Source organism: Calonectris borealis, chromosome 7 (genome assembly GCF_964195595.1).
Source record: "Calonectris borealis chromosome 7, bCalBor7.hap1.2, whole genome shotgun sequence".
Lineage (NCBI taxonomy): Eukaryota > Metazoa > Chordata > Aves > Procellariiformes > Procellariidae > Calonectris > Calonectris borealis.
The window spans coordinates 24,879,981-24,894,647 of record NC_134318.1 but is presented as its reverse complement, the minus strand read 5'-3'; the positions used below and the strand labels follow the sequence as shown (position 1 = coordinate 24,894,647).

The following is a 14,667-nucleotide window of genomic DNA, read 5'->3' as shown; positions in this document are numbered from 1 at the left end:
TTGTGTTCTGAGTTCCTTTACTAACAGTTCTTAATATTTTATTTTTGTGAGCATGGATCTCCTATTTTTCAGAAACCATCCACAGTCACTCCACAGTCTTTCTTGTGTGGTGGTGGCTAATTTGGAGCCTATCATTGTGTCCGAATACTGAAGCCTCTCTGTCTCTTCCCCCTTCCATTTGTGTCACTTCACTTTTTTAATTTAAACTTCATCTGCCATTTTGTTCCTCAGTCGCTGGGTGTAAGTCTCTTCAGCGTTGCTATGCTGTTCATTTTTTATTCTGACTCTCCTGAATAACTTTGTATGCCAATAAATGTTATGTTTGTTGCCAATATCCCTTTCTAGAGCACTTTCAAAATATGTGGAAGAGCACAAGTCTCAGTGTATGCCCCTATCAAATGCCACTGATAACCTCCCTTCATCGTGAAAAGTGGCTACAGACATTATTTTTTTTGGCAATTTGACTCTTTCAGTCAGGATGATTCTCTTTCAGTGTTCTCTTTGCTTTCAGCTTCTTTACAGTGTTGCCTTGTGGCATGGAGTTCAAGCAGCATTGTACAGGGCTATCAAAGCATGGAGAGTTGCAGCAGGGAACCACATGCGATGCGTTCAGAGGAGGAAGTAGGCTACTAATGAAACTAATGCTTCTGAGTCATTGTGAAAAAGTTCCTAACATCTTTGTTTTGTGGGCAGGCTTGCTCAAAAACTGGATGTGATCCATAGAATTTTGTGGAGAAACACGGATTGATGTGTCAAGTATTCTTCATTTCCCAGACAATGTCAAAGTAGAATTTCTCCAACAGAACTAAATCTATTCTGTAGCTTTAGAGAAAAAAACCTTCTTTGGGAGCTTTACATATTATTAAAAAAGATTGCGGACGTGATATATCATTGCAAGTCAGCTAATCTCTGGATAGCTTGCTCTCGGGGGGGAAAAAGTAATGCTGTCATTCTGCTAAATAATCTAGATGCCTAAATTGCCTTTGGGAGATACAGCTCTGACTCTCACTAAGCTTGATAAATGAAATGGCCAAATAAGAGCTTAAAAAAACTTGAATATGATGTATTCTTTTGTGGAGTTTGTGTGTATTAGATTAGGGTTATGGTGAAGCTCACTTTTAGGTTCTTTGACAAAATCAATTTATGCCTTGAAGCATGAGTTTTGATAAGTTTGGGGGCTTTTTCCTTTTCTTTTCTTCTCTTTTTTTCTTCCCCCCGCCCCAGTGATTGCAGCTTTAATATTGTGTTGAAAATGACTTGCATATGTGCAGGAGAAAATGAGGCTGGGGAATAAATGAAATATTCTGTCTGCAGAACTTCAAAGCAAAGTTTGCTTGCACAAAGTTGGCAGTAGGGTAGAAAAATTCCATAGTCTGGAACCATTTGGCTACACATCATTTGAAACAGTCTGTCCTAGGCACAGCAGAACTGCATAAAGGAAACCAATCTCCCTGGTTTATCCTTTTCCTACTAGCAGAACATGTAAGTTGCATCTGAACAAGGCTTCTTGCAAAAATATGTGCAGAATTTTTTAATTGCATCTTTGATACAGATTCCCATGTTCAATTAAATTGGCAAATATATGTATATACTATATATTCTATACTGAAGCTATACTATAACTTTCTACTGCAGGATAGTTGAACAATTTAGCAAGACCTGACAGAGTGGGAGGGTGCATGTCTTTTCCAGGGTGTTGCAATTTGGCTAGCTTAAGTAAGCATTTCATCACCATCCCTTCATCAGTTCAAGACTTCTGTCTTTCAGCTTTGAATATTTCAACAGTGAACAATTTAAAAGTAAATTGGCAAGACTCCCTTAAGAGATAAAAGTAGCATTTCTTCGTTTTCTGACTCCTGAAACATGCTAAAGCTGTTTTTAGTTCAGTTCAAAAATCTAGGAAACTTTACATCTTTAACATAATTTTTAACCTTGTCAAGTCAAGGAATGTTAGAAAATAAAATTGAATTGAAATTTGCATGTTGATACTCACTCCACTATTCTAGTAGATATGACTAGTATTTTTAGATTTAAATTTTTCAGTAATTTTTATACTCAGTGTTAGATACTGGTTGCTTGAATTTCTGGTAACAGTGGCTTGGTATGTATATTCAGCAAAAGAAAAAAAATTAACGGAAATCGAATGTAGATTCTAATCAACTTGATGGTATTGCATTAAAGGAAATTAATTAGTTACATGTTTGCCCCTCCTTTGTCAGAAATTACTTCAGAGACAAAACTGCCTTGTCAGAGGATGCAAAGTGCTCTTGGCCATGTGTAATAGCAGCATTTTGAAATTTGAGAAGTTTTTATTTTCAGCCATACAAGTTCCTAGGAATGAGTATGAATGCATGTTGATGTGACTGCAGAGTCTAAGGGGATAGATGACTATACACCTGAATTATTTAAATAAAGTTTGGTTTGAGGACAATCAGACATGTCACTCAGTCATCGGAGACTGGATAAATGAATTATTGCACCTGGGTAACAGCACTCTCCAGTACTGAGTATTCAGGTGAGGATGTTCTCTGGTATGTCACATGGATAGTACTGGATACGACAAAACTGCGGTCTGCAGCAAAGTAATTGCTGCAGATCCAAGTGTTGGGCTTTATAGACTTGTGTGAATCTAGAGAGGTAACACTTGGTAATTCTAGCCTCTATGCATATTTTTGCTGGTAATTTTCAGCAGGGGACTCTTGAAGATACATTTCTAGGGCTCCTTCAAGACTCCTGTAAAAGCTTATGTCTCCAGGATTTGGCCTCCTGCTGAATCTTCTGGACCGATTCTGGTGTATGGTGAACACGATATGGTACACCAATTCAAAATGTTTATGCATAACAGGCAAAACTGGGCGTGGTAAGATAGTTAGGGGCATTGTTTAAGCACCAGAACTGTTGCTTACATGCACTGATGTGCATACAAGTAAGGACAGTGTCTGGCTTTCTTGCTCACAGCATAGTGCTGGTTGTTCAAAAATCAAGCTTCTCTGTGAAAACTGAGTTCAAGTGAGCTTTGAAACAAAGGAATGCAACACATGTCAAGTATCATGTAGGCCATCTTTTGCTTGATTTTTGAAAATGGAACCACAGTCCAGATAATCGATAATGAAAGATGCTTTTTCCCATCTCTAATGTAATCCTTCTCAGATATCCTTCAGAGGTTCTCCATCTGGATTTAATAATCATAGTGATCTCTGAAAAGTTGTTTCATTTAACAAACAGAAGGAAGAAGTGTCTTCAGTGCAGCCATGTCATACACAATTAAAAAAAAAAAAAAGAAACCAAAACAACAAAACACTCATAATCTTGTTCATGTTGGGAAGGTCTTGGGCTTTTAAGCAAATATTCACCATCTGTGACATCAGCCTCTCACTTTCTTTGGAATAAAACTTCTCTTCGCCCCCCCCTCCCCCCCCCCCCTTGCAACATCTCTATTTAGCAGTCAGTAACTGCAGTTATTTTTTAATTTTATTACTTTTCAGCCTGGAGAACTTAAATGTAACTCAAAATTCCCATTTGACTTTTTAGTGGAGGCAGAAGTACATGTTGAATGAGGCAAATAATATAGCTGAATATAATTTTTGCTGGTCTGCTTTTCAATTTTACAGAATATCGACAAGGTGGTATTTGTTGGCAACTTTCTCAGAATTAATATGATTTCTATGAAGGTGCTAGCATATGCTATGGATTATTGGTCCAAGGGTCAGCTGAAAGCTCTGTTTTTGGAACATGAGGTAAGGAAATACATGTTGAACTTTTTATTTGTAGTATAAAAATCTTGTGGTTCTTGACTTGGTGAAGTTAAAAGGGAGAATTTCAATGCCATTGCTTTGAAGTGAATGCAGAAACTAAGTTCTGCATAAATATAATTTAATTACAAATTCATTTGAAAATACCCCTTGTTCACTCCCTGACTTGATCACTAATCTTGTGGTATTTGTTGCTAAATGTTGCACAGCTCTTATTTTTGCTTTCTGACCCTAGTACCAACAATGTTCACTTGTGGTCTGGTGGTCTGGTATATAAACCTCAACTAGAATTAATTTTTCTAAGCATAATTTTGAGGTGACTGTCAGATGGATGTGTTCATAACTGCCCTGCAGCATCATTATAGTGGTTCTGTAATTTCTTCTTTTTTGATAATTTTGGAGAACTGTGTAAGATTTCCCCTGGTATAAGGTCCTTTCTTGGACCTAAACAAGATCATGTTAAATCATAATTCAGATACAGCAAATACTTGGCACAGCAGGACTGATCTTACAAGAAAGGTCTTTTAATTGCCTTAACAGAACTGAAGACTATAGATGCTCATGCTTATGTCTTATTTTGGAATTTGATTGGTTTTGGTTTGCTTTTGCCTTGTTTAAAGGGTTATTTTGGAGCTGTTGGGGCTCTTCTAGAATTACTTAAAATGACAGATGATCAGTGATGAAGCTGTCTGAAGAGATTCCTACTGCAGATGCTGCTGGATAAGAGTGAAAGCCACTACAAGGATGGAAATGAAGCCATTATGGTAGTTCTACCTGCTGGATTTGTAAATAATTTAAAATCCTTTTAGCTGATCTTTAACTTCTGGGTTTTGAGCTTATACTTCAGAATTCATACTGGGAATAACGAAATTTTTTTTTCTCTGTACACTGTATTTTTTAGGGGAAAAATGTGCAAAGTGGCCAAACATACAGATTTTATGGATTTATTTTAAAAAGTGGATACTGTTTAATGTAGGACCTGTGATATGAGGCATCTGCTTTTCTTCTGGGGTTTACTGATTAGTGTGGTAATTTTAACTTCATTTAGTAATCACTCTAGGAGATTTTTTTATCTTATTTTCATGACGTTTCATGATTTGTTCTTGGTTTCAAATGAAACTACAAAGCTGATGCATTTTACTGTGAAAACTAGTCATTGATTTTTTTTTGCCTTTCCTTTCCTCATTAGATGAGACACTTTTTTATTTAGCATTCCCCCCCCCAAAAAAAAAAAATTTACAAGCTTTCTGTGACTATATGGGTTTCTTGGCAAGACTACGAGAAAACTTGGCGGGGGCAGCGGGTTTAAGATTGTAATTTTTCAGTAGTCATGACTTGCAACAGGAACAGACTGCTAACTGGTTTTGCAGGACTAATTCTCCTCTGTATTAAAAATTTTTAAAAAGATGCTAACTAAAATTTTAGTTATTGGCTTAACACTAAAATTAAATCCTGTTTCTGTTGAAAATCTCTGATCTATATGAAGAGTTCTGTAGTACAGATGTTATTTATATGGTACATACTTGGCGTTAGATGACAAAGGGAGAATTGTTTTCATTTATTTGAAGACTCTTCTGTAGTCTGCAATTTTTAACTTGATCTTAATCGAGAACAACTGATAACTGCATTATTCAAAGCCCAGTTTCTAAAATTAGAAAAATACTGACTAATGTATTTTCTGGTTTTAAACTAATGTTAACTTTCCTTCCAGGACACTAAGATTTGAGTGTTTATTCCAACACAGTATTTTCTGCCTTTTTTTGATTTACGGACATCTCTAGATGTTTTTTTTTTCCCAGTTGAATTGAGACCCCTTTGAAATCTTTGTAGTTAGGTGTCTGCGTAGCATGTGTAAACTTGCTTTTCTTAGACACTATGAGGGCTCACAGAGAAGAGGCTGAAAACCAGTTCATAAATTATTTTGTCTTGCAAAACTGTATGTGATGTCACATAATGTAAAGGGCTCATCAGAGGGACAGTATAAAATTCAGACACATGTATTATCCAATATATTTTTGGAATGGGGTTTATTTCACTTTTTTAATAGTCATTAATTTGCATATCTCCCAAATGTTGAAATAAATTCATATTAACCGAAGTGTTAACTTGTCTGATGGAAATAAAGACCACTACTGTTTTGACGATTTTAATGTATCTCTGCAATTTATTTCTTGAAATCAATTATGTGAAATACATAACACTGTCTTGTGACACATACACTAGTTATTTCCATGATAATTCTTTGGTTCTTGACAGTTTTTTACTTTTTGTTACATTGCTTTGGTCTTTGAAGCTTTTTGCCTGCTTGAAGTTGACTTTTTCATAGACTGTAAACTACAACGTGAGACAACTGGCATGTTGTAGTTGACATTTCATGTAATATTGAGCTTGAGGTAAGTGGGGATAGTTCTGCTCAGTGCCCCCAATTTTCCATTAACAAAACGAAACTTTCTTTAAGCTTATTTGCTAAGTTTTGCCTGCAACTAAAGATTGGTTTGTATGTTGATTTGGGGGGGGGAGGGGCGTTGGTTGTGGGTTTTTTGGTTGTGTTGGGTTTTTTTTGTTTTGTTTAGGAAGACTTCAGAATGTTAAGAGGTAACTGCACTTCTTACAATAAACCGTAGAGGGAAGCATAACATCGACAATAAATATGCTTTGCTAAAGTGGTGGAGCTTGGGGCAATTTGTGGGGTTGGTTTGTTTATTTTAGAGAGAGATTCTTTGTCTCCCTGGTCAATTTTTGAAGGGAATTTGATGTGGGAATATCTATCACTTGGGTGTTCTTGCATTCTTAGCATTTATAGTTATGTGAAGGAAGAATATAATGTTAAGTAAACAAATATGAAATAGCACTTCTTTTAAGATTAAAATCATCTAATCCTCCAAAAAAAATTTTTTTTAAACCCTAGCAAGTAATTCAGGAAAATACATATGGACTATGAAAGATGCACAAATTGAGGCTGCGTGGTTGAAGAAGGACAGCACAATTCTGGGAGCCCTAACGTCAGCTGTAAGATTCCAGGGACTGTCAGTTAAGTTGATCACAGCAGTTCTAAAAGAAGCACAAAATAAATCTTTAACTTCAAAATGCTGATTTGAAATTTAAAATGCTTCATAGGTAAGTTGCCGAAGTTAAAAGACTGGAAAAAAATACTCTGAAGTATATACTACTCAAATGAGTACATTTGATTGGGAAAAATATTAGCAAACTAAATAGGATGGAGAGTTATGAGAAGTCACTAAGTAGGAGAAATTGGAGGAGGCTGGTGTAAGAGGAAAATGACATTGTAAGTTAAATTCTTCCTTTCCTGAGGGAGGAAAGCCTACTGCAAAAGTATTTGTTACCTTGAAATCTACAGCTGACTTTGTTTTTTCTCCTTTCCCACCAGCATCATCATATGAATCTGCTAGTGCTGTAATTTGCTTCTTTACCTTTAGGCTTTGCCTGCCTTCGCTAATCCCAACTCCTGTTTTCCTCACATGTATTTCCTCCGTAATTAAGGTAATGGACAAATGACAGTGTGATTGATTTCTAGCACTGTTCCAATATTTTTGCCATAGGGAAGGACTTTGGGGCTGTTCTAAGAGCATCACTGTTATCTTGATTTTTTTTCTGGTTGTGTTTTGCATCCAGTTGCTGCCTACACTCATCTGGTGGGAGGGTTCTTTATCCGACTTCCTCCTGCACAGGTATCTAAAGAGTCTGAAAACAGTTCAAGAGTCTTATTTGACTACATAGATGAACCTTTACTACGTATAACTGGTACAAACTGGAAATTTGAGCAAGCAAAGCTGTGTTGCACCCCTATGGAAGAGTTGTATTGAGAACCTAGAAATACCGAGATCCTTGGACCTTTTTGTTTTGAGAATGGTGAGGGTGAAGGAGCAGACTTCCCTAAGGAAGATCAGTGAGTTTGCAGATCTAGTATGTATTCAAAGTACTTGTTTTGGTAGAAATTGATAAGATCTCTTAACAAGCTAGGCTGTGTTGACCTAGCTCCTCTTTCTGAAACATGTTAAGGTAATTATTAAGGTAAGTTGGAGCAGAATGAGTGAGATTCCTTGCTTTCAGTTGTGCCAAGTTCTGCTTCTTTTGGACTCGAACATCTGTTCTTGTTGAAACACATGCTACTTTCCTCATTCTCTCCCCCCGAGAAACCCCGAATTTTAATGGTTTTGACAAAAAAGTCTAATTACATCCTGTAGGAAGAAGGGTCTATGTTTTAAAGTTTTTGGACTAAATTATTGGGGAACAGTTGCTAATGCTGGCTGAAGAGTAAGAGATGACTAAGATACAGTATTTGCTTGATCAGATTCAGTAGAGAAGACTAGTATGGGGTGTGGGGGGGCAGTACAGGAATCTGACTTCTAGGACAAGTGGGATGTTTGCAGTGCATTCCAACCTCAGCAAAGCTGTCCTGGTGTTTCACTGTTACTAGCTCTTGTGTTCCCAGTAGGCTGTCACAAGATACTTGCAAGTGATTTTTGGCAGGACACAGCAGAATTTTAGAGATGGGAAAACCGTATGGGGTTGAACTGATGACAAAATAAACATACATGATTGTTTCCAGTTGGATGAGTTGTTCTGCTGGGATCTGTTTTTAAAGTACAAGGTGTCTTTGAGTTTGGGATTAAATGAAATACAGGCTATGAAAAAGACCACAGTCTGTTTTATTTCTTGCTACCTCTCAGTACCTGGGAGGTAGAGGACATCTGATATCTAGGATATCCTGGAAAATAAATGCTTGTTTAAACCTAAAAACTGAATCCAGTTTCTGATTCTTTAAGTATTACTGGTGCTGATTGGAACTTACTAGTTGCATGATTATTAGTGGTTTTGGAGAGAAAAAGAGAGATGTGGGGACTGTGCAATAAGTGTCTGTTCTTCAAACCTCCCCCACTGCCTTCCCAAAAAAAATCCCAACAAAAAGAGGCCAAATAAAAATTGTGGTTCTAACTGTAAAAGTTAGGAGAACCTGTTAACTGCCTTGGGAATTGAGGTTCACCTCAAGCAAGAGGAGGTACTGGCATTTGGGGAGATGGAAAAGAAATGAGTAAAGAAAAGCTGAGACGAGGGGAAGCTAGTTAGCCTGGGAAAGGGACATGGCAGCAGCACCTTTGGAGGTTTCTGCGGTGACATGGACAAGGTGGGAAGGGCACTGCAGGGTAGGCAATAAACTAGCTCTTCGTTAGTGCAACCAGCGCGAGATGGGTGGCAGAGGCCAGGTTGTATGACAGAATGGCAGGCAGTGTTTTCCTAATTCTGAGGTGAAGGGAGGGTGCGGCTGGGTGGTTGTGAGCTAAAGCAGTTAATGGTTATTACTTGGGTTGAGCACCCCCGTGTAGAGTACCCAGCGGCCCGTGCTGAAGCGTTAGGTCTCTGTCTAGATGCACGTGTGCTCTCCAGTGCAGGCAATAGCCTGGTCTCACATTGCTTGTCTCAGTACATGAAGGACACAGTAGGGGATGTACTGGCCTCCGAATGTTTTTTTTACGTCAAAACCAGTTCTATCATATTGGCAGAAACATGGCTTTTTTCTGCTGGCCTTCAGCAATTTGCTCTGTTGTGCGCAGCTGTGCAAAGCAGCTGGTTGCAGCAAGGGGTCAGCAGCCTCCTGCAGCTTCCCCCGCGGTAAACCCCAAGCTGCTTACAAATGACAGGGTGGCGCAGCCAGCGGAGCCCCCGGAGCAGAGTGCTTTGGTGCTGCCTGTTTTATTTCTAAACACTGTAGATGCAACGATGAAGCACCAAGTTAAAGGTTTGATGTACGGCAATGAAGGAGGGCAAACAGCCTGAAATGGCATCATGTTGTACTGAAAAAAGCAAATGTGTCACTCCCTGTTCTTAAGTGGTTTTGCTTATTTTGTTGTGATGATCAGAGCACTTCCAGCTTTCCAAGTTGACAGCTTCACTGTTTTCCAGCTTTTTGGATGGATGACGCATCCATCTTTCTGCAAACTTCGATGTTTGAGCAAATCTGAACATGGTGGCTAGTACAAAGCAGAAGTTGCCCTTTAACAAATGCTAAGATGTACCAAAGCAGCCGTGGCAGCGTGTGTTCCGAGTTGTGTTTACCCCTGTTACTGAGATCTCCATTTATGCCCATCCATGAGGATGTGGCCTCAGGTAGCCATGTTACCACTTTCTCAGATAATATTTTAGAACTATTTCTTTTCCCAAGTAGCATACTTTTTTGGTTTAAATTCTTTTGTGAGAGGAACTTACCCTTGCAAGAGAATACATATTCTCTGCTGCCTTGAAAGCATTGAGGAAAAACACTTAGAGCAAGACAGAGCCTCATCAAGAACAGCCACTGGTTTGATAATGTAGAAGATTGTTGCAACAGACATCAGTGCTTCAAGCCACAAGATGGTGTGGCCACTGGTATATTGTGACATGGTCGGGTTTTTTGTTGTTTGGGGTTTTGTTTTGCATTCGTATGTGTTAGCCAATTGCACAAAAATAAAATAGCTGGTCTCAGCTTGTAGGAGTTCCGAATGCAAATGCTAGGCTGGGTGGAAGTGGGAATATGTTTGTGCCAGTAAGGATCAAGAAATATGCCTCAAGCCCGTAGGAAAAAATCTGTTGATCAAAAGGTTCTTTCCTACAAGCTTTTATAACAGTTGCATCAGTTGGGTGACTGCAATCGAAGTTTTCTTGTGTAAATCGGTAAATCATTACCAACTGGCAGATGTAATACTGTGTTGAGATAATAGTATTTTTACCTACTCTACTGAATCTGCCCCCTCTGTCCTCCCACTGGCATTACCCCATGGATATCGTGATTCTCGGCATACCCTTAGCCCAGTGTGCAACTGAGGCAGCACAGTAATGCGGTCTGTGAACACCTGTTTTGTGAAATGCAGTAGTATAATGTGGGCAAGGCAACTGAAGCTATGAGAAGCTTCTCCCCTGAGAAGGTTGCGCAGGCTCCACCTGAAGATTGAAATAAAAAATTATTATTGGAATGGATTTGAACAGTGAGAACGCTCTCTTATATTTGACAGTTATTTTTACTCTTCTAATACTTTTAAAAGTTAACTGTAAAGTAATGCATATAAATTCAAAAAAAACTAAACTAACAAATGAATTTTCCATTTTCCAAGCTGGCTGGCTAAACGAATCACAAAATTCTGAATGTACTTAAAAGATATTTTAGTTCCTTTTAGCAGAATTGTTTTGTTTTTTGAGCAACCTTACCCCTAGTGTTATTTGACTAAGTGAACAAATACATGCTGTTCTTATGTCCGAAGCATGGAGCATGCTGTTACCCAGCTAGCGTTCAGCATATTGCACTTGGCTACAAAAGCCTGTGCACAAAAAAATCCAGAAACATATACAAGATAAGCCAAAACCACTCCCATGTTTCCCAGTGTTTTAGTCACTTCTTTTTTAGATTAGAAAGTAAGTTCTCTCTTCTCTTCAAATGTAGGAGGTTTGAAGTCGTCTCTCCAGCAGATTTGCCTGTGCAGCGTGGCAACTCCCTATGCATCACTGGCTTGCCTCTTCTTTGAAGAGGGAAGGGCGGTGCAAGGGAAACTAAAGCTGCTTTCTGATGAGGGCTGCAGGCTGACCCATAACCCGTCTCACACTACAGCTGCTCTTTTGCAGGTAGGACAGAAAATATTCAGGTACTGAACTTTCATAAGAGTCTTCTCTCCCCTCCACCCCTTGCTCTCATCACATGAGAAATTGCATCAAAAAAAAAATAAGCAGAAGAAAAGAGGCACCAACCCCTGAAAATGAACTTCCCTTTTATTCATGGGAAGAATCACCAAGGTTAGCTTAGCTTCTGTCAGGAAGACTTCTTTTTTCAATTTCTGATATTTTTCTCCACTATCAGATGCTTGATTTTTAACCTGCCATACAACCTATATTCCTGTTCTGGCTCTTTTACTTGACAAGGATGCAAAATCTTTGTCAAATTTCCATGAACATCTGCTTCACAGCATTATGGGATTTTTTTTTAAGTTTCATGTTATACACATTACTATAAGGTTCTCAGATACAAACCCTGGAATTCTAAGTGCTTTTATCAGCATAGGAGCAAAAGAGCTGTTACTAATACCACTCTGTGGAGTCCATGACAACTGGTATGAAGACACCATAGAAGTTTGTCTTTCCTATGTATGGAGATTGTTAGGCTTGGTGATTGAAATCTCTTTATTCACAAGAGTAAGAGAAGAACTGGCTTTTCCTTTTCTAACCTATTTGCCTTGCAGACCTGTTAGAGGAAAGAGGATAATTTAGAGTCGGTTCCCGTTCAGTCCCTGACCTTTCCACCTACCCTGCTGTGGTAGGGAGGTGATGGTGTACGACCAGCAACTCAGTGAGGGGAACTTCTGTCCTGTCCCTCTCCCCCCCCCCCCCCCCCCCCCCCCAAAAAAAAAAAGGCTGAATACACAAACATCAGAGAACTGCTTTTAAAAACAAACAAGCAAAACACCTTAATTAGTAAAATATTACTCAGGCTTGAATCTGAAATCTATCAATGTCACCAGTCATAAAATTAGTCTTATAGCAATTAAATGGTAGATAATATTGTTCCATGTCTCTTTACGGTTTTAAATTTCACGTCTTGAGCAGGTAAGATTAGGCTTCAAGCCTTTATGCAGACATGTATTCATCACCAAGAGCAGTGAAGGATGCCTGCGCAAAAGATGGCCGTCCCTTACCTTTGCAGGTCCACTGCCGAGCCCGCAGACCTCGTACAGCATCGGGGTGGTTCTACAGCGGGAGAACCTGGTGAGAAGGTGGGTGGGTTGGTTTGTGCTGACCTGCTAGCCCTTGGAGGGATGATGCCTCAAACCACCTCCTACCGAACGGTACCGGCGGCACAAAAAAGGCACTGATGCCGTTTTTCCCACCGGATGGCATCGCCAGCCCGATTTCAGCCCCTGCCCCTCCCGAGGCCGGTGCAGTACCCAGCCCCGGCACCCCTCTGCCCCCGGCTCCCTGGGGAAGGCTTCTCTCCAAAGTACGTCTCATTTCAAGGGGCTGCTGAATTTCCATACTAAAAATACCTCACTGAGAACCCACAAGGCACCTTGCTTAGCCACTGCCGTGTGGCCAGAGGGAACCGAACCATCTCAGTGTCAGAATGGCAGCAGCTTGTCCAGCTTTGCAGCCACGAGCCCGATACCGAAATGCAAGGCTGTGGAGAGTCAATGTTGCAATATTTAAAAAAATATGTTGCTACCCAGAGCAGATAGTTTCTGATGTACTTTTAGGTGGCTCTGGTTTAGGTCTCTGTCCACACATGCTTAACTCAGAGAGAAAAAAACCAAACAGACAGAGGAAAAGAAAAAAACCACCTTGCACACGCACAGAGTGAAGAAAAAAAAAAAAAATCGGCTGTAAGGCTGTGTCTTGCATAAGTGCCCCTGGAACTGATCTGGTACATCTCCAAATAAAACAGAAATCGTTGATGCTTGTCAAACTTCCTCTCTGGCTGGAATGACAATAGTTTCTGTGTTTAACTCTGTGTTTGCTGTAGATATTATCAATAGGCATATTTTATTTAAAGGAGTATATTAAAGTTTAAAGCAAAGAAACTCTTCCCCCAGCCTGCGAACACAACAAATACAAAAACTAGGTAGTAAAAACTGAATTGAAAGTAGTTGTAGCTGTTAAGCTGTGCATTTTACAGGTGAGCTGGAGGGAAAAAATGTCCGGAGGCACGGCATACCCTGGGACGGGTGAGGAGCGCTCCCTGAAAGCCCCAGCAGTCAGCGAGTGCCAGCCGGAGTTTTGTCTGAGGTACAGCCAATTCCTGCCAAGGGACTGGTTCTTCGTGTTGTGGAGGTGTGGAGAATCGGTGGTGGCTCGCCATCTTCTTTCACTTGGTATCGTGCTGGTTTGGGGAATAGGATAAAGACGACCTGCGCTGCCTTCAGGCTTTGAACCCCAGTTCAGCCTTCTTCAGCTTGTGCTTTTCACCAAGAGTTGGCGCAGGCGAGGGTGTTGACGGTGAGCAGGACAAGCTGCTAACACCGGCTCTGCAGAAGAGCACAGCAAGCCATACTCGTCATGCAGCAGGGAGAACAAAAACATACTGCCATGAAAAGTCGCAGAGCCATGGAAGTGGTTAGCTCTCCTCAAGACTAGAGCAGCAGTACAGGCCGAATTTGGTGTCGGATTCCTGTATGGATTGAAATAGCCCGAGCCTCTGCTCCACAGACAAGTGGCTATGGAAGAGACTGGAATGGCTGTGCAAAGGCTTGCTTCCAAGTACAACTAATTCAAATTTATTATTCCCATGCTGTGAAAAATTCCAACATATAATTAAGTTTTTCTTCTGATGTGAAATGAAATTTAGACATTTTGAAATTTCCCTTTTTCCACCAGAAAGGCTGCTAGCAGGAAGCCTAGCAGGCTGCCAAAAGAAAGTCATTTGACGGACAAGGGTTTTTTTTTTTAAAGTTCCTGCCTTTATATAGCCACAGAACCACATTTCCATAGAACATTTGTTTTGGTGAATCTGTGTTTTCTAGTGAAAAATTGTTGCACTGGAAAATTCTGGCTAGCTGGAGAGCTGATCTTTCTAAAATACATGCATCAAAATGTGTCCAAAAAGCTTACTGTGTGTGCTCGGACCAAGGATTTCAATGACAGGCCAGAAGGAATCGCCAGATAAACAGCAGCAAGGCAAGAGTTTTGAAATGTCAAGCTTGTAATCACTAAAAGGAGATGAATCATCCTCCTGTTCAGCTAATATTAAGCATTGATCTGCCTATACTTAGTTTATAACAAGAAAAAGAGGATATTTCTGCCAGAATTTCCAAAGGTTCTGGAAGATGATACGCTTGATGAGGCAAAATAGGTTGCAAGATGTACCTGCATCTAGTTCTGGGTGTCATTAGAAACATAGCTGGCTTTAAGTGCATGTTTTGGTCTGATGCTGTATGATGGTCTT

At 39.8% G+C, this 14,667-nt stretch overlaps 1 protein-coding gene across 14 annotated transcripts in view; it reads left to right on the top strand.

Moving 5' to 3' along the window:
• The window catches only part of PANK1 (pantothenate kinase 1), a 47,567-nt gene extending 41,671 nt beyond the window's left edge, over positions 1-5,896 (top strand). For all 14 annotated transcript variants that reach the window (XM_075154664.1, XM_075154662.1, XM_075154670.1 and 11 more), the window contains 2 exons: positions 3,612-3,737; positions 4,373-5,896. In XM_075154664.1, the coding sequence (XP_075010765.1) occupies positions 3,612-3,737; positions 4,373-4,432 (186 nt within the window). In that variant the 3' untranslated portion in view covers positions 4,433-5,896. The remainder of the gene's footprint in view (positions 1-3,611; positions 3,738-4,372) is intronic.
• The last annotated feature ends 8,771 nt before the right edge of the window (positions 5,897-14,667 follow it).